Here is a 21,603-nt window from a genome sequence, read left to right on the forward strand (position 1 = left end):
TTGCATGAGAAATAAGTATGTTATTTTAAACAAAATTATGATAAGTTAAATAAAATATGATATATTGCAGAGACAAGTCTAAACAATATATGAATCAATACATTTTCATTACAAGATACATCAATAACTCTAAGAATATATTGATTAAAAACTCTTATATTATATTCAGTGAAAAGAATAATAAAAATATATTGACTTGTATATTACTTTTACTTTTTTCCACTATATATTATATTTTGTTTAACTTAATTACCCTTATCACTCATTTTAGTTTAAAAAATCACATTTATTTCTCATATAAAAGTGGTTAGTGTAATTTTATTAAAATTTAGGGTATCAAATTTGCTCTTTTATTAATAATAACAAGATTCTACAACATAAAATAAGATGAATACTTTTGTCCAAAAGTTTTGGTGAACAGTGCTAAAATCCTCCAACTAAAATAAGGGTTGGTGGAAGTTTAACTATAATATATTAAAGGGTTATCCCAAATGCATCAATATTGAAGGGTTGCATTAGATTGAGCTAAGATTTCTCAAAAGATATATGAAGGTCCAGACAGAGCAATACTGAAGAAACATTTCAGGAAAATTGAAAAAATAATCATAAAATGAATGAATTGAGCTTTTGATACCCTTACAAAACATCAATTACAATGATATCATTCATGGATTACAGCAATGTTAAAACCAAAAATGAGAGAATCTATAAAATCTAATTTATACACAAAAGCCTGAGAAACCAAAAGTAGCATATTTCTGCTGCCATTTCAGCAGGAAACAGAACTATTGATGCAAAACAAATTGTTATTGCACTTGAGGGTCAACTTTGAAGTAATTTGAATTATTAATTGTATGATCAAAGAACAATCTTCATGACCTCTCCACATTGGATTGGAAGATGCATTATGATAAATCTGCAAAGAACAGATATCATGTTCCTTGTGGCAGAAAATTCTTCCTACTAAAATGTCAAAGTAAAGAACACCCCAGGATCAAGAAACACTACAAATGGTACTAACAAGTACCAACAAAAATAATTTCTGGTCCCAAAAGAAATAGGAGAGGAACTCATTGATCCCTGAAAATGATCTTTAATCTCTAAAGTTGGCATAGGAATACTACACTAGAAACTGCTGGATATCCATACACCAGATCTTTTGATCAGATAATTTAAAAGAACACAGGGATCTTGGTCAAAAATGAGTTTCCAGTTACATATAAACAGGCTTAACATCATTAGACCCAAAGCTTGCGCCACACTGTGGACATTTGCGGTGCCTACTCCCAGCAACTGTCTGGACACATGAATTGCAGAACAAGTGGAAGCATTTTGTAATTACCACCTGACAAAAAACAAGTGTATGAGTTGTTTAGAAAGAAGAGTCAAATAAGTCATTGGTTTTTAAAAATTAATTTGAGAACAGATTGCCATGTATATATGAGCATATGCAGAGACCATAATACAGTATATCTAACCCTGTCCCAGTGTAATACAAAGATATGAAGAAAATCAAAAAAGGATTGCCCAATACACGAGGCTTCCACCTAGTAGGGTATGGAGAGGGTAGTTGTACGCAACCTTACCCCTGCAAGTGGAAAGGCTATTTCAAGGATTCGAACTCATGAACTTTTGGTCATTAAGCAGCAGCCTTATGTTGCACCGAGGCTAACCCACTGTCGGCGTGACTAATTACATAATGTATTAATTTTAGTTTGGACAGAAATTTCTGAAGCTTCGATGTAAGGGTTTGCAATAAAATATGGAGGCTAACTGGCTTACATAGTAGTGTGTAGTTGAATAGTTCCTTGGTGTATTTGGTTGCATCAGAATATTAGCATAGGGAACAAGTTTGTCACTAAACTTGTGAAGTTGAAATCCATTCGGCATTTATTCGTAAGCAGTACATTAGTCTTTTTTACAGTGACGCGGTTTCTGAACATTTGATAACGTTTGGGTACAAACAAGGAGTCCAGGTGAAAATAAGGGTTTGAAATCTAGTGGGAGCATGCAGTTATGCAGCTTTTTGGGTGCATTTAGTTGCATAATGCTTGCCTGCATCTATTGAAGGTGCCAGTTTGACCCCAACACATGTTTGGAGAAAATTATATTTAGGGCTTCCCTTTAGTTGTTTCAAAGTAACTTTCATCTCTTGATACATAGACCGGGAAGCCCTTCTGCATTCTACATTGCTTCAATGTTCCATGTTGAATCCAGTGTTCTATTTGACAAGCTATCTTTTCTAGTGTTCTGTTTAATCATGACTGTTTAAAAGCAGCTTCCATCTCTGGAAATGGAGGGACTGGGAAGCCCAGCTGCATTCTACATTCCTTTCATATTTTCTATGCTCTAACTATCTTACCCTTCCCCTAGTATTTTCCCCTTTTCTCCAGAAAATTTATTTTCCGATCGAACAAAATAGAGAACAATAATACATTTATTCTTCAAGAGAACTGACATCCAATTACCTTCATTTAACTGAAAGGTACATCATAAACAAAATGCAAACTGACTTCTTAAAGTCATTTCTGAAAAACGAGATTGATATGGACTTTCTTTTCAAGAGCTCATAAGTCCTGAATTCTTAGTTCAAAAAGTCACTTTTTCTTCCCATCAATACTTGGAAAGGGTGATCTCCAGCATTCAGTAAATCACGTTTTTCGCTATACTAGAAAAGGATGTGGGACTAATCCCACTCAGGCGTCAGCTCGACCTAGACCACAAGGTGCTTCCGGTGGGTTTCAAATCCCTGCACTGCAGATGAAGGACACCACATGGAGCTCGGTTTTCTAACAGCCACATCTCATGTATGGTACTACCTAACTTTCAACTTGCAAACTATTTTTCTAATGAGCTTACAATCTTGTTTCTAAACCCAACTTATAGGTCACGGAAGCACATCTTTAAAAATGAAAAATACCTGTTTTGTCCTGACTTTGCAAATAGTGCACTTAACAATTTCCCTGTACTCTTGCAGTTCATTTTGAAGTTTTTCAATCACTGAAGAGCCTTCGTTCTGTGCTTTAAGGCGTGAAAATTTTCTCCTGGCAGCCTCCAGGTCCTCCTCTATTCTTTTCCTGGTAAACCTAGAAAATAGAAAATAAAAGGTCCTCAATTGTTCTGTACTAAAAACACTCCAAGAAAATAACTTGTGGACATTACAGACTAACTACCTTTCCTTTTCATGTTCTACTTGCAACTCCATACGAGTCACTCGACTACAGCTGGCTTTAGACTGTACTTCGTCTAACGTATCCCTAGCCTGTTGACATGTTCTTCTAACATCCAACAGCCTTCTTTGTGTAAATTCCGAAGTGGTAGAACTTTGAAGCTTATCCTCTCCAAGTCTTTGGATCTGATCTGAACAATACTTCAGCTGCATATCAACTAACAAAAGTCAATTCCAAATTCATATATGAAGTGTGATTCAAACTGAGACCCAGCTACCTGCTCTTCAATTCTTGCAGATTTTTTGTCATATAAATTCAGGGATACATTTGCTTGCTGGATCTCATGTTCCACTGCTCGCTTCTCCATGACCAACGAATCCAGATTTTGTCTTGCCCTTAAACCCTCTAAAACAAGCTGCACCAAAACGGTGTATACCAATATATAAACAATAAAAATTAACAATTAGCAACATATAAACACATATCAAGGTCTGGAGAAAAACAAATAGAAAAACTTAGCTGACAGCTTTGTCAGACAACAGATTACAGTTTTTTGCAGTTTACATGAATCAAATAAAACCCACTATTTACTTTCATGGTGAAAATTTAAAACATCAACGACTATACGGGTGAGTATGCCTAACTAGATGATTTTTACTGATTTTTCAATGCAGTAGTCAGCTTATTTTATGCTCAAGGTTATGTGTATAGACAGATGGGCTTCTCTTTTTGGGCTTTTCCTTGGTTTGATTCACCTATTTGGCTTCTAAATGTTGTTTGTTAGTGATCAGATATAAATTCGAACCCTGTGCTCTATGACACATCTCTGCAAGGGATTCCTCATTTCTGACAACCATAGCAATATTTGCAGAGCCTATTTTTTCCATTTTTTTCTATGACACATCTCTACGAGGGATTCCTCATGTCTGATAACAATAGCAATAGTGGCTTCTTAATAGCAATATTTGATCTTCTGTTTCACCCTTTTTTCAAGCACCAACACCATTTCTTTGCTTCGTTACTATGTTTCTAGTCAGACCTAGCTTCCCTTGCCACCTCAATCTGGCTGTTTGGCAATCTTGGGTTGTGTTTTGTTATGTTTGACAAGATATGGTATTGTTTAGCTTTGCTCAAGGGTATGCTTCTCCAAAATTTGTGATGCCATTCTTTTCCCACTAATGGATTATACCAGCAGGCAGCTGCTCTAACACTAATGGATCATGCTTCTTCTCCAAAATTTGTCGAATAGCAGAATCCCCAAGCTTTTTCGCGTCGAGGTAGACAATCTGCTCGCTTGGGTTATTGACCTGTGAATTTGGGTTTTCGACCGATTTCGGCCCAAGTTGCCCAGCCAGATTTAACCTAATTTTTAACCCTGGCCAGCCAGCCTAATTCAACCCAATTTTTAACCTAATTTTTACCTCCTAACTGGAAGTTATTTTCCAGATAAAGGAGTTTAAGATACAAATCTACCATCTTGCATTAAACAGTAAGGGCGGATCAATGTGAATAATTACTTAGGAGCAGACGTATTATTAGGGGCAGTTATTCTGAGGTTTCGCATTTAATGTATGGCAGACAGGCATTAGGTGTGTATTTGGTAGTTTCTGGGCAGAGATATTCTCCATTGGAGTTCTTAGAACTCTGGGATAGCAAGCCATTGCTGTACTACATGTAATAGGAGACCTTGGTCTCTGGGACAGCATGTATGTTGTACTAAGGTGGGGAACCATTCATAAAAACGAAAACGTTATGCATATAAAGTGAAACCGCAGTTATCAGTATTAAGGTGGGGAACCATATTACTTACATCAAGCCTCCCTAATAGTAACGGCTGAGTTTCAAGTCATAAAAATATAAAAAGAGGAGACGAAGGAATGGCAAGACAAATAAAAGATGCAGTAGAACAACCAGAATAGAACAGTGTTAGCTTAGTTCAGTGTTTTGGAAAATCAAACCTAAAATGCCTACTAAAGAATTGTAGTTTAGTAAAACCAGTGAGGGTTTTGTTTATTCGGAGATAAAAAAGAACATAACATAGTAAATTATAATGATTTTCAAAATTAAACATTCCCAAACACAACAATTAACAAAAATAATACCTTAATATTATAATCATCTCTTTCAGTTATCTGCTGCAACAGTTGTTGGTTCTGAGTCTGCATATCACCATATGCCTGTCCAATAGACTGCAATAATATCATCCCAACATCAGCATTGTAAAAGATACAAAAGGTTACATGCTGAATAATCAATAAAAATTGACATGCAGCAAAGAAGGATTCCAGTCCACCACTGAGATGAATAATCAAACCTCTACTTCCGATAAGTAAGCTTCATTTTCTTTGTTTTTTGATTTCAAGACCTCAGACAGTGTTGACATCTCTCTGAAATAGTAAAACAGTATGTTTTGAAATAATAAAACACAACTAAGGGCAATTGCAAACAGATGAAAGACGACGTAAAGTTTCATGAGCATTCACATAAAGTATGCATTGAATTAGTCCCTACTAACATAAATAGCAGGTAAAATTATCAAGTTTCCAACTCCAAGGCACAAACCTCAGTATAATACAACAGCAGAATAAAACACAGATTTCTCCTAACATAAAAGTCCATGAGAACTAACAAATGCAACCTCTCAAAAATACACTATAGTGGTTGGCACAGTGGCTGTGATACTGAAGAGCACATATTGAGCACAAATTTCCATGCACATATTAATTAATAATACTCAATTTATTGTTTCCAAACATAATTACCATTAAACTGAAGCATTAAGTAACAACAATAAATTACATAAACCATAACACAGGAAGATTTGACTAGAGAAGGCTGAAAAGAAGCAAAAAGAGAGAGCAAGATCCTGCATAAAGGGAGCTTGCCAAAAGCCTAAAACGGAGTGAAAAGTGAGCAAAACATGAGTAGACTACTAGGAATTTGTGGAAATGGGGATGGGTGCTTCTGGGGCAAAACCAAAACAAAGATGTTAGTAAAAACCTTATGTGCCATGGGTTTCTGCAAGGAAGAAGGTGGATCTCAGCAATGGGTTGGTGCAAGTAAGAAGGAAAAAAAGTCTGGTTGGAAGAGGCAGTCAAAGCAGGGTGCAAAATGAGATTTACTAAGCTTATTTAAGGATTGTTGGGTTACTCCTCTTGTTTCCAATTGGTTTTGAAGTGAAACCTTGACATGGTATCCGAGTTAGTGCCCAACTTCTCTCCGGGTTCCATGGGCCAAAAAATGCCCTTTAAAGAGGACAAACTAGAACTTCAATTACATACAGTGAGATTAAAGTTGTCAGCAAAAAGTGAGGGAAACACTTGTAAAAATAAACCTTAATTTTACTGGAAGGAAGAACAGGGCTGCTTGTGAAACAGAACATGAAGGTTTTCAGTAGACGGGTGAAAGTAGTGGCTACGATGGGCCACGAAAGCAGCAACAATAAGAAAACGTCCAACAACCACATCGTGTTGTGGGCAGTGAGCATGATGCTCCACGATGCCATGACGGTCACTGTATATGCAGAGAATGAAGTATATGGAAAGATAATAAGGTGAATTGGCTTTAAAAAAACCTCATAGTCAAATATACAGACAAATTGCTCATACCAACACAAAAAGAATGCAGATCATCTTCAGCTATGAAAAGAGGTGCATAAGATGCAGAACAAAACCCAATGATTCAACAACATTGTATTATTTTATTTGTTTTTTGGATAAAAATTCAAAAATCGTCATTAATCAAGCTTAAGACAGAAAAGGCAACTGAAAGAACCTGCAGTGAAGAAAAAAGATAACATCTCAACAACCTCAATCAACCAGCTTTACTTTTGATAAACAAAATAAAGCAACCAAAAGAATGCCTCTCCATTGAAGAAACTTTATCGAGGATGCAGTTAGTGGCAAAAGAAAATGGTTTCACAACTTATTCATTGTAAATGATTCGTTGCTCATATGCTCAACTGATGTGGAACTTAACACATGTCATAAAGTGAGCATGTGCAAAACAGAAACAGTGCACCCCGAAATACACATTGGGCTAAAGCACACTTTCAATAAGCAACACCAAATTAGTAGTAACCTTTTAGAAGCTTCTATCTTCTGTCTCATGTCCACTATCTCAGCTTCAGTAGCAGCCAGCCTTTGTTGAGATCTGGCCTCTGCTTCAATTGCTGTCTTCACTAGAAGTTCTAACTTGTGCTCATCGAGAGAAGATGTCAACATTTGTACAAGTGCCCGCGCTTTGTATTCTGCTTCCCTTGCTTCCAAGACATCCCTGCAAACGCAGACCTCTGTTACTGATCTACATATTGCACTCCATGTCCTTTACGGACATAGCATGGTAATTATCCTAACAGATTCAGTGGAACATAATTTCACCAAGTTATTGGCTCAACCGAAACATGGATCACAGCCAAAGCTTACATGTCAAAAAATTTCAAGTTTCAAGGGAGAACTTGTTTAAAAGATGTCAACTAGTGTTACGACAGGTGCATTAACTGGGTGTAAGAGTGCAAGTTATATACAAAAATTCAGTATTAGAGAATAACAGTTAATAGTATGCTTGTAAGCAAACTGTATATCTTAGCCCGAGCTAGAAAGTTTGTTATACTGCCAAGTGTTTAGGTTAGGCAGTTATGCTTAGATCTAGCTCTATATATAAAACTAGCCCCCTATTGTAACAGATTAACATTTCAGAAATAGAAAAGAGTAGTTTTCTGTTCTTTCTCTCTAAGAAACAGTTACTTTTACATAGGTATCACGCCAATCATGGCTAGTGTGATGATCATGGTTCCCATGGCACCACTACTCCTCATTCACCACCACATCACCAACTGTTGTTGTTCCTCTTCATTTGTCTCCTCCGCTTCTCACTCTTCCGCTTTCGTCAACCAAACTCACATAGACAAACTATCTCATTTGGAGCCATTATGTAGAAGCAGTTCTGACATCAAATCGACTTGAGAGTCTCGTCTTCATACCTGATATTCCTTACTGGTTCCCCAATACTGGGTATCAAGCTTATCATTGTTTACCAGCATTTCTAAGCTGGGAGGAGTAGGATCAGATGATCCTTTCATCGCTTCTAAACTCACTTTCTGAAGATCTACAACCTCGAGTAGTAGGTTCAGGTCGTCAGCATTCTTGGCAAGAAATACATGAGTACTGCCGAGCTCAAAAAAAGCGTTTAGTCGTCAGTTGCGCTCTCAACATTGTTCCATCACCAAGGGTTTGATCTCAATTTCTAAGTATTTATGTCAATCAAGGTTAATGTTAATTCTCTTATGTCTACTGGATCACCAATTTCACAAGCAAAACACATTAATTTCATCGTGGATGGGCTTTCTGAAATGATCTTCAACCATTTCTTCTATCATTCAAGCTTGCCTTGAATGCAATTTTAATTGTTTCATTTTTTATTTGTCTGCAATGCCTTTCAGTCCTATGCACTCTACTCTGTCGTCATTGCACTCACAAGTTCGCCCCGGCAGATATGTTTTAGACCTTCAAGGCACCAGTGGTTATCTTGGTGATTTTTCTGAAGATTCGGTTTCTCACTTTGAATGTGTTGGTGGTTTTCATGATAGTTTTGTGGCACGTGCGGTTGTACATAGAGGTGGGATTATTTCTGTGAGTTTTGTAATCATTTTGGGAATGATATATCCTTCTGTTACTATACACCTCCTGATTTCGATGCAAATTACATTCACTATGACGGTACACCACCTGACTTAGGTCAATATGATGCTCCTACCTATCCTTTTGTGCCACGCCACCTTAGCCCATCACTTCGTCATCTCTTTTTCAATAACAGGAATGGTGCACCTTCTTACAAGTTACAAGTGCTCCCTAAATGAGGTTAATATGCAACAGCCTCTTGGCTTTCAACATTCAGATAAGAATTTAGTAGAAAGTTTCACAACCATCTATGATCGTAAGCAAGCCCCAAAACAGTGGTTTGAGAAACTTAAAGACAAATTTCTTTCTCTTGGCTTTGTAACCAGTAGATGTGACAATCCTCTTTGTATTCAAAACTCTTCTGCTCACAAACTCATTGTCCTAATTTATGTTGGTGATATCATAGTTATTGGTTCTTCTCTTACTAAAGTTAAGGAAGTCATTAATAGACTGAGTTTTGCCTTGGCTCTCAAACAACTACGACAGCTTGACTATTTCCTTGGCATAGAGGTCAAGTCTCTGCCTAATGGTTTTATCTCTCTCACAATCCAAGTATATCAGAGACCTATACGAATGAGGCCAAACCTATTAATTCTCCAATGGTTCACAATGCTAAGTTGGACTGAGGAATCACTCCTTGTACCGATCCATAGTTAAGGCTCTTCATTGTTACAAAACCTGACAGTGCCTTTTTTGTGAACAAGGTCTGCCAATTTTTGTTTGCATCCCTTGAGGACCACTAGATAGCTATCAAACATATTTCAAGATACTTAATCCTATGGCATCTATCTTCGACATGTTTCACCTACTGCTCCTTTGCCTGAGAGGTTTTTGTGATGCAGATTGAGCTTATATTGCAATGATCGAAAATCCACTAAAGCTTGCTTATTACTAGGGTCTGATCTCATTACATGGTGGTCTAAGTAACAATCCACCATTTTAGGTCCAGGACAGAGGCAGAATACAGAAGCCTAGCCCTAATAGCTCAGGAATTTAAGTGGGCACAATCATGTTGACTACAGTGGCCATGGATCATAATCTAGTTCTTCATCAAAGAATAAAACACATTGAATTAGATTTGATTTTTGTTAGAGACAAAGTTCAAAATAAGACTCATCAAGTGAAGCATATGCCAGACAATTTTCAGACTCGCCAAGCCTCTTTCTCAAACAAGATATTGCTTTCTCAGAGATCAACTCAAAGTTCTGGATTTCAGTACTTTGGTCACCCAGCCTGGGTTTCAGGGGGAATATTAGAGAATAACAGTTAGTCATAAGCTTGTAAGCTAACTGCATATGTTAGTCTAAGTTAGAAAGTTTGTTATAATGCAAATTGTGTAAGTTAGGCTGCAGTTAGACGGTTAGGCTTAGCTCTAGCTGTGTATATAGAGCTAGCCCCCTATTGTGACAGATTAACTTTTCAGGAATAGAAAATAGTTCTATGTTTTCTCTCTCTCTAAGAGACGGCTACTTTTACATAAAGTTAGATCTAATGAAATGTAAAACGATTAGGAAACAGATCCAATAAAAACTACAAGTAATTGATTGAGACTAAAATACTCTCGTAACGCTTAACACTCCCCCAAGATAGAGTATAGACCTTGGTCATGCCCAACTTGTTACAATATAACCAACTCCATCCCCATCACGAGCCTAAGTAAAAATATTAGCTAATTGTTCTTTGGTTCAAATGTGACTTGTGGCAGTACAACCCTGCTGAGTCTTTTCCCAAATAAAATGACAATAAGCTTCTTTTGTATTTTCCTCCCTCTCATTGAATAATATCGTATTCGAGGCAATATAAATTGTACTTTCAAAGATAAGAACCTTGCCTATCTCGTCAAGTAAATAATACACCCACAACAGCTCACAAGTAACTTGTTTCAAAAGTCAGTATTATGACTCCTCACTTACTATGCCAGTGATGCCATCATACTTCATTTCTTAGTTTTTCAAGAAATCAAATTTCCATCAACGGTATAATACCATAATACTTTCATCCTTCCCATCCACTATTAATTAGATTCCTTTTGATAATATATCTTAATATTTATTCTCACATCTATCAAAAAGTCATATTTAGCTTATTTCCATGATTAATTTATTTCTAATCATCGATGTATGTCCAGAATGTTAAAGTCTAGTTAAAAACAAAACCTTGAATCAATGGACTCATATCTAAACATTTCCAGTAATAAATTATCTTGCTGCTCAACCATTCTCAAGTCTCGAACCTGCATCCAAAGGAAAGGAAAAAGTTTTTAACAAAAAGTATAAAGGAGGAATAGAAAATCATCTCAACATGATTGCATACATGCTGCATGCAGTTATGACAGCAAATATTGCTAATTGTCATCAAACTTATCCTTCCTAAGGCAGCACTGGCACTTTAAGACATATACAGCGTAATAAATTAAATTAGGGCATTAATTGTTGAAGTATTGCAATTTTCAATAATGCATATATACAATAGCAAGAATTACCATAACCTTACTACTCTTGATTGCTTCAGTAAACTAGTTCTCCCTGTCTCAATCTTATTGACATATCCTAGTTCTACTTTGTGCATCTTAGTTTTAAGATTATAAACATAATTTATTAGTTAGAAGCAAAGGCTAAACATCGGTAGCAATATGCAGTCCACACTACAATTTAGTGCACCTGGTTGGTGTGGAATATTTTTAAGGAAGCCGCCTTGGAAAATTACTTTATTTGGGATAAGATTATAAGATTAGGCATTTTGGATCTATTTGGTTATAATACATGACCTTTTAGGTATCACTAACAGATGCTAGCTCATTTGCTTGGGAATATTCCTTACCCTACTTTCTCTTCGTAATTTCTCTTAATCTCGAGTAGTTTGTATTAAAATTTAAAAAAAAAACACTTAATAAACTTTTTAACTCCTGTTCCACAAGAAATTACTTTATCACCTCATTTTCTACATGGATTGAAACTGTATATATAACAAAATTTAAATGAAGAATTCTGACAAATAGAAATTACTTTATCACCAAGTTACTAATATGGGCTGAAGTTAAAAAACATTTCATAAACTTTTTAACCCCTGTTCCAGAAGAAACTACTTTATCACCTCATTTTCTACATGGATTGAAACTGTATATATAACAAAATTTATATGAAGACTTGTGACAAATAGAACAGAGGATAAAGAGAAGAGACTTGGGGTAGAGAAGTGAGATCCCGCCATAGATTGCAATTGTCAAATACTGAAACCCAACTAGTCCTAATAAAGCCCAACTCGATAGACAAGTACAACTAAAATTCCTAAATAACCAAGTTACTAATATGGGTTGAGTGATTATCCACACTCCTTAGTAAAAAATCATATTTAGCTTTAAATTTACAACTCAAATAATGAAACAAATCGAAGAATTACTCTAAAATGATATAACATGCCATAACAGTACTGTGAGAAATTTTCGCATATTCTGACAAGCATTTGTGTCAAGTTACACTCAATAATAATAAAAAACATAATGAAAAAAATAAATAAATAAACGCTTCCACACTTCCTGATATACAAAAGCCATATTTCAGAATCTTTTTTATTCTTTGCTTTCCTGCTTAGGTAGCTTCTAGATCCCGGAATAATTTCCAAAAAATAGTCAAATAGAGTATCAAACAATTTCTTTACTAGAGCAAAAATTGGATGAACAGAGCTTAAAGAATGAGATAAACCCAGTGCAATGGACAACTTTTAGAAATTAAATAGAAGTAACATACCACAGCATGCAACCTATTTATCTCAGCAAGTTCACCAGCAGTACTAACAGATAAATTGTCACATTCTTTTACCTGTTGTCAACAAACAATAAATACATAAAAACTTTGCAAACTTGTCATTGTATGCTGACAAATAGTACAGTTCACATAAACAACTACACCAACCTTCCTCTCAACAATACTAGCGAAAGATGTCACATCTGCACGCAGAGAATGGATATCTGAAGCTGATTCTTTATACTTACTAAGTTCAGTTTCCATGGATTCCATTTCCTTGGGAAATGAAGAAACCAGGGATTTAAATACAGCAATAACATGTTTCCTTCCTGAAGCAAAAACGGATGCATCAGTAATTGTAATCCAGAAATAAGGTACCATGCTTTATGAAAAGGGGGGAAATATTCATAACCTGGTTCTCTTGCTTCCTCTTTCAGCTTATTTTCAATCACATTCCTTTCATGTATCATTTTTTGTATCTCAGCCCGTAAATCAGCTACTCTAGAATCAGAAACAGCAACAGATCTTTGAAAAATATCTGCTATGTCATTTTTAATGTACCACTCTCTCTCCTTCCATGCAAGATTATCCTTCTCAACCTACAGGTATATCACAAAAATGGAAAAATAGTCAGCAAGAAATGTGTACTGGAAAATAAGACGACAATCAAATGGCATAATGTAAATACCAACCAGTTACAACCTGTAGTTTTTCGAACAAAGCCTGATATTCAAGAACTCCGGATTTTGATTTTTCTATCTGATCTCTAACCAATTGGAAAGCACGGGAAGAAGTAATGCACTTCAAATTCTTCAATGAATTCTGATGAAATCATTTCGCGTCAAAAACTATAACAGAAAATACATACAATATATGTTTATCTATGTAGGTGGGTTATGCGGCTGTGTTGTAGGATTATTGAAAATAAAACATTACATAATCCTAGACCATGAACACCAGCATTAATACAAGAGTAGATAATAAATACTAAGAAAAACAAACCTGCAGATCACACAACTGCTGTAATATTCTTATTCTTTCCTCATGAAGACTTTTCAGTTCCACTAATCGAGATGAAACTTGGTCCTGAGAAACTCAACAATTAAAGTACTATATAAAAGGAAATTTAAAACAGAATTAAAGAATTCAACTACAATACCAATAGCTCCTTCAGATTAGATTCCATATCATGCAAATCCTTTTGCTTATCCCTGGCCTTAACGCCGGCAACCTGAGTACTTCCTACACTTAAGACTGGGAGAACCGCCCCTTTTGCACCCTCGCCCTCTTCCTCCAGAGTTGCAAGCCTGTGATTGCTTTCTTCTAATTCTGCAACAGTGCTTTCCAGCTCACCTACAAAACCAATGACAACAAGACAAATAAAGTCCATATCGCAGCCAACACTCAATGTGTAATAGAATCAGATCTAGCTTTCTTTTATTTCTCTCAGACCTTTGTAGGGACAGAAATGCTAGATACTGAGTAGTCAATCCCAGATAGCACCGCGGAGCAGTCGACCCCAAAAAATTGGATAACAGGTAACAGGATGACCGGGCTTTGGACATTTAGGGAAACTAAATAAGTATGTATACTATACACAATTAAAGACAACTCAAATCCAATATAACCCAAATAAAAAGTATAGATCAAAATCAACTATCAATTAACAATTTAACTGAGGTGGCGGTGGCTAAGATGATGTCATGGTTGAAACTTGAGATGATACTGGGTTGAAGACTAGGAATTACATGAGATAAAAGCTGAGAGCATAGAGTGGTGAGAGCAGTGTTTTGGTTTAATGGTGACAGTTGTCACACTAACAGCTATCATAACTACTAACCTACTCTAGTAGGTTACCAACAGATAATCACATACACTAACAGATCACATCTCTAAATTACTCTAATTAGTAATATTACAACCCTCGAGTTCTAACTCTTTGATCAAGCACTTGCTTCCCAAAGTCACCCATTAACACCCCCATGCTTTGTCCATTGAAATTTTGTCATTTCTCTCTGACTACAATGTCTCTCAACCAGAATTTCATATAGATCGAATCTTAACTTCTGACTCCTTGCATTCAAAATCTCTAAAAGGGCACTCTAGCTCTCCAACATATCATGTAAGTCAGTGTCTTACAATATTTTCTTTTACAGCTCGTATATTAAAATTTAAAATGATACCTTATCATCCCCTTAGATATATTTCTTTCCTCTCAATTTAAATATTTACGGTCAAAAAAAGAAAACTAAAAATTTTCTACTCCCACTAAGCCGATTGGATGTTCATCATTAAAAAAAGACAAATCATTTTGTCAACTTCCCAATTAACTACAAACTAATTAAATCCCTCCCCCCTGAATGAAAGACAACAAAAAGTCAAGTACAGACAGATAATATAGACTATAATGACATTTAAATTGTATAAAGGTTCAACTTATTTTAATTTGTATTTGTCCCATCCTCCATGACCTACCCTATCACTATATGACTGTTGGGTCCCTAAAACCTGGAAATCTTCTTCAAATAATCACTCCATGATCACCTTTCTCTATCATGTCATTCCAGCAGCCTGAGTTAAACCCAAGGCTATCCACTACATTCAGCTGCTATATGCTACCGTATTGCAACTTGTTTCCTATCTATTATTCCATGATTTGTTTCCTTATTCAATTAGGACTAGGACTCAACAATTTGTATAAATAGGAGTGTTACGTTTATCTTTGTATTACACCATGTCACATGACGTCTTTCAATAATATACTCACTTCACAGCCATCTTTCTCTTTTCCCTATTCCCTACACTTTAACCTCATTTTTTCAACAGTTAACACAAAACTTAAAGATTTCACGGTATATCTTATAATACGATATTAAAGTTAAAAATGATTGAGAACAAGGTAGAAAATTTTACCTTTTAGCCTTCTAAGGTTGGCTTTATTTTTGGCATCAAGATCTCTATGAAATAGGAGCTCACTTGCTAAAGACTTGTGCTTTAAATGAAGCTCACTGAATGTCAATCTTAAGTTTTTAACTTCCTCCAGATCAATGGACAGATTCTGCCTGCATGAAACTACAAAAAGGAAGTGTAACCAATAAAGCTGGGAGATCACTCCAAAAGAATTACCGAACAATTTACAATCATATATCCAATAAGCCCTCATCTTACCAACTCCTGGAAGCTTTTTCAGTACCGCAGTATGCAATCCATCCTTCAGACACCAAAAGTTATTAATAGTTGTTATTATGTTTTTTAAACTGCTTTTAGCATTTTCAGTTGTAATTTTTCTATTCTCCTCCAACTGGGTTGCAAAGTTATATGTAGAGGAACTTTCAGTTGCACCAGTTTGCAGAAGTCGGCTAAGAAAAATGTCCTGTGCAGTTGATGAACTACCATCTGGGAAATAAATCAAATGATCCTCATTAGCTATTATACTCTCCATCTTACAGATCTTTATAAAGCTTCCCATGAATATTAAAATTCAGTATTTTAAAGATACATTATCCAAACATAGGAAACAGTCCTAGTGAGGTATTAAAGGAAAATGGACATGTCAGAGGGTTAAACGACAACAACATTTAAACCAGTAGCAGGAATAATCCAAACATCATTCAATTACCTTAGCTTCAAACAAAAATTCCAAACAGATAATATTAAAATAAGAAACAAACATCCAAGACAGTATGCAACATATGCAACTATTTTAAACTAATATAAGTTTGGATTGAAGGGGAAAATACAATCTTAAATTTCCAAAGGTTCTCCATAAATGTGCTATTTAATTCAAGTTTTTGCAATTATCATTTATTTAATCCATAAATGGTATAAAAAAAAGAGTGATGGGGAATGTTACATTATATTACATTACTGTGTTTTATTTACTTAAACGTAGAACAAGTCCTAACTAGACCTGAACAGCAGAAACTTTAAATCATGGAAAATTTCACTTCTTTCAGAAAGATTTTGATCATCAGCTTTTTTGAAAAGATAATAACCTAAACAAAACATGCACTTACAATTATATAATACATAAAGAATGAATTCATAGATATTAGGGATCGATGACCCTACTGACAACTTCGAATTTAACTTTTCACAAGGAACATAAATTATGGCCCAGATGTCAATGGAACAATAAAATACAATGTGCCAATACAAATGCAACTGAATTAAGAATTAAATCACATAGTCTTTCACAAGAAAAACACAAAATATCATGAGCAAATGATCCTTACCTCCTTTGATTGATGAATATTTGGATTCCAATTTGCTGCTAGACTCTCTAGCACGTTCAGAAAACAACTCCAAATCATTATTCAGCTGTGCAGAAAATGACAGAACCCAGTACATGATTGTTTTATAAATCATTAAACAAACTAAAGCAACTGCATAATATTACTGAGCTGAAGGAGGCAAAAATAAAGGGAACCAAATTACCTGCTCCCAAGACTTCTTGACCACTGCTAAAGTGGAATCATATGGCTGTTGCCTCACCTTCAGATGAGAAAATTTATTCTCAAGAGCTATATATTCTAACTTCTGGGTATCTAACTTCTGTGTAAGCTTTTGACATTGAAACTGAAGTATAGCTATATCAAGCTGCAGTAGAAGAATAAAACACCTTAGTCTTAATGGTAACAGTGACACTACTTAATGCTTATCAGCACAGTTCCTCCTATAACGTGAATCAGTAAATGAAATATATATGATATAATAAAAACACACAATTAATATCACCATTCAAAAAGTCCCATAAAGTAGTAATCCTTCTTGGGATTTTGAACGATATGGATATAGATAAGCATTGAATTGCAAAGAAATGAAACTAAATTCGCATTTGCATATATAGACTTAACTTCCACTTTTCATAATTACTCAATAATGTGTTCTGCTGATAATCACGTAATCAAATAGTCAAGGTAAGTTAAATATTTTGCAGTGTTTAGACAAGCATAAGGTTTTCTTACAGAAAAAGAAATTTATTAAGAATGGAGGGAATTTCAAGATAGGAGGATAAAAAATCCTCCATCAAAAAACTACACAGACACATAAATACAAGAACGGCCAACAAGCTCCAATAAAACAAAGCACAACGGAGCTCAAAGAAACAATTAGGGGCTACGAGATTGCATCATGAAACAAGGAGTGCCAATCTCTTTGCATATATTACAAAGAAACACTTCTAAAGAACCCATGAGCTGTAACATCACAAGCAAGTCAATAAAGTGACCCTGTCCCAAATGTTCTCTATAGATGAAAAAGTTCCCTTGAATATTCTGGCCAATGTAAGTGCTAACTCCCAAATTAAGAGTAAAAGATCAATCTTCACATCCAGTGTAACATCATTTTCACCGTCAACCAAAGTTAGAAAACGAATCACTGGGAACAAAAGGAAAGGCGATCTTAAAACATAAATTTCACGGTTTAAGTAAACCAAAGCCAAAAGGAGTATATTGCAACTGGATATAGCAAATCATTAGCAGATATTCAAACACCATCCATGATACAAACTGCACACAAAAGTAACAAAAAACTATTAATATAGGTCAACCAAGAAAACAATGGAAGGTGTTTGCTGTTTGGTAAACTTACAATCAGGTCCACATCAACAGCAACAACAACCAAGTCTTACCCCACTAGATGGAATCAGCAACAAAGACTAATAGACAACATTAGCCTCTACAAAATCAGGTCATGACAAATTCAAAATACGCCTACAACTTTGGTGCAACAATAAACCTATATATAACTTAAACCAAAACCTAAAAGGCTAAAACTAATAAAAATGGATTTTGACAATAAAATTGAGGAAAAAACCAGTTCATCAATTTAATAAGGAAAAATTATATGGTTTAACAAACAAAAAATGAGCAAATCAAACATTAAAAAACAGAACTAATTAGCGATGGACACAACTTTACATCACATATGAATAATTGTCAGAATAAGATGACATGTTACTCGCGAGATTTCTACTTTCCATCATCCATAATCCCATACCTAGCCACAATAAGCTCAAGCAAATAGACACAATCACACAAATCTACATCACATATAAGTAATTTTCAGAGTAAAATAACATATACTACTCACATAATTTCTAGTTTATAATGCTATGCATGGCCACTAAAATTCAAGCAAATGAACACAAATTTTACATCACATATAACAAGTAATACGTAATTTTCAGAATAAGATAACATATGTTACTCACAAAACTGTTGCTGTTTATCATCATCATGCATGAAAAGGGCGGCCAGTGCACAACACTCCCACCTAGTGGGTTCTGAGAGGGTATATGTACGCACCCTAACCCCTATAAGGGGAGAGCCTGTTTCCTAGATTCAAACCAGTAACCTCGGTCACTTAGGAGCAACCTTACGGTTGCGCCGACCTGATGCATGATTATTAAAAATCCTATGCCTACCCACTAAAATTCAATCAACAATCAAACTCAAGGGTTAAATATATGAAGAAAAAAATTATAAAATTGAATCATGGAAAAGTAAAATTAATCAAGCAATGAAGCTAGCAACCTTCTTGTCCAGTGAGATTGGCAATATGGGAAGCTTCTTAGTAGGAACAACAATAGCTGTAGGTGACAAAGAACTAAAGTGACGTCGTTTTCTATCTGACTCACTCATCATACTCACCATTCAAAACCCTAAAAACCACTCACTCACATAACACCTCGAAACACTTCAAAAAACAATTCAATTTATGAAACAAACACAATCCCACAAAACCCTAATTCTAACACCACACTGTGGAAAATAAAAATAAAATTAAAATTAAAAATAAAACACGGAATATATAAGAATGAATAAGAGTAATAAATGAAAAGGATTTATTATATTCTCTCTGAAACGTTCGTGAGAGAAAGGAAAAAAAAACTAGGGTTTCATTTTAAGCGTGTTCATCTTTCACTCTGAAGAAGAAAGAACCAATTTTTTTTTGTTTGGAAGAAGGAATGAAGAGAGAGAAATTCAATGTTTTGAGGTATTTGTATTATTATTTTTTATTTATTTTGGGAGTTAAGGTTAAAATTGTGGATTGGAGGAAGTTTGAGGGTATTATCGTCATTTACGTTTTTAGGGGTTTGGGTGCATGAACTAAAGGTGGTTGAGAAAGGTTATTTGAGAGGATAATGAATGAATTGAGTGTAAAATGTGTGGACCGATGACTAAAAATTAATGGTAGAAGATGTAGTGATAAATGTAAAAAACCTTTATATTGTTGATGTATATATTTTTTCAAAATGAATTATATGAACTTTTTTAATCTTTATGTGAATAAATAAATAAATTCTAGTTGACTATTACTAAATGATTAATTTTAGTGTAAGGTCTCACTCCATTCTTAAAATGATGGTTTAATTCTTACGAATGATACTTGTTGGAGATACAAATATAAATCCTGAAATGGATTAATACATCACTCAAAAAATAAGGAGATATTTGTTATAGTACTAAAAAAATGTAGTTAGTTTGAAAAAAATTGATATAAGTGATAAAAAGTTAATAAGCAGAATTTACGTAAAAAAGCATTGTTGATAAAATCATTTTATATCAGTCGGTTGAACCAGTAAATCGGTGAATTGGTCTCAATATTGCTACAATATAATAATTATATCGGTTATATAATCATACCGGTCGTACCAGCCGAATTTCAATTGAACAGTACCGATCATGTCGGCCGATTTTTATTTAAAATTAATTTTTTAATGAAAACAAAAAAAAAATATTGATTTTTTATTGATTCTTCAACATTTGGTCAATATATTATATATGTATATCTAATTTCTCGATATACAGTTTAATTAGTAAACTATCGGTTGAACTGTTATATCATTATATCAATACTTTAATCGGTTTGATGACTGGTACGGTATTAATAACACTGTAAGAAAAGTGTTTTCTTTGTCAAAATTATTGTTTTGAGGAGGATTATGAATAAACATTTTATAATATTTTAAATTTTAGAGTAAAATTATGATAATGTAAATTTTATTTTGAAATGATTGAGATTTTATAAATTGAACTTTTTATCTTGCATTTTTAAGTTTTAATTGAAATTAAGGATTAAATCCACAATATATTAAGATTAGATTATCAACAACAACAAAAATTCATTTTTAATTTAATTTGTTTAAATGGTCCGTGTATAGGTAGGAATAAATAAAAGGCTAATGAACATATTAAACTTAAATGACATTATTAATTAATTAAAAAATAGAAAATAAACATGAAAGAATTTAAATCTCATAAATGCAATTTAAATAATTTAATAGGTGTGAAAGAAGAAAGATAGTATGACAAAAATAGAACTTTGATTTTGATTTTTAAAAAATGGCATTACATCTGTGAATATTTTAACTTAATTAATAAATAAGTAAAATAAAAGATATATATCAAATAAAACTAAGTTCAAATTAATTTATACAATTAATCTGATCTAAAAATGAGTCTTATAATTTATTTGATTGAATAGTGAAGTATCATAACCTTTGTGATAAATTGATTATTGGAAGGTTTTAATGTATGCATGTTCAATGATATATGTCACCTTACCAAAAAATAATAAGTTTGTATTGAAAATTGTTGAGTTTTATATGAGAAAATAGCTTAAGCATAAGAGTTTTTATAGTTAAAATGTATATTTCTTCATTGTTAACTATTGGCTTAAAAAAGGTAAAAAAATAATATATATAAATGATAGATAATATGATAATTGTGTAAACAAATTACACTAACAATACATATGTATTAAACTACTTTTATAAATGTATTTATTTATTCCATATGTAAAGTGAAGGGGTGAAATATAACATACTTTGTAAGGCTTCATTTGGTAATAGAGAAGAAAATAAGAAAAAAGAAATATGTAAGTGATAGAGTGAGTATAAAGAAAAAGAATAGAAATATAATAGATTTTTATAATATTTGGTATAAATGAAGAATGGAAGAAAATAAAGAGAAATAAATATTTTACTCTCTTAATCTTTTGTTTAAT

The 21,603-nt window shown here is 34.1% G+C and overlaps 1 protein-coding gene across 3 annotated transcripts; it reads right to left on the reverse strand.

The window, feature by feature from the left end:
* LOC109360702 (E3 ubiquitin-protein ligase BRE1-like 1) lies at positions 609–19,572 on the reverse strand. Of its 3 annotated transcripts, none has more exons than XM_019605759.1 (20): positions 19,128–19,572; positions 17,029–17,190; positions 16,827–16,911; positions 15,760–15,987; positions 15,505–15,663; positions 13,751–13,944; positions 13,594–13,677; positions 13,294–13,413; positions 13,004–13,190; positions 12,760–12,920; positions 12,595–12,666; positions 11,005–11,081; positions 7,251–7,445; positions 5,485–5,557; positions 5,273–5,359; positions 3,448–3,585; positions 3,174–3,376; positions 2,921–3,086; positions 1,183–1,345; positions 609–1,105 (listed from the first exon to the last, which is right to left on the reverse strand). In XM_019605759.1, exons 1-19 carry the CDS (start codon positions 19,245–19,247, stop codon positions 1,214–1,216), a joined length of 2,643 nt encoding a protein of 880 aa, XP_019461304.1. In that variant the 5' UTR covers positions 19,248–19,572; the 3' UTR covers positions 609–1,105; positions 1,183–1,213. The 3 variants fall into 3 exon arrangements, with proteins under 3 accessions (XP_019461304.1, XP_019461305.1, XP_019461302.1); XM_019605760.1 differs by having other exon boundaries at positions 609–1,124; positions 1,165–1,345; XM_019605757.1 differs by having other exon boundaries at positions 609–1,345.

Source organism: Lupinus angustifolius, chromosome LG11 (assembly GCF_001865875.1).
Source record: "Lupinus angustifolius cultivar Tanjil chromosome LG11, LupAngTanjil_v1.0, whole genome shotgun sequence".
Lineage (NCBI taxonomy): Eukaryota > Viridiplantae > Streptophyta > Magnoliopsida > Fabales > Fabaceae > Lupinus > Lupinus angustifolius.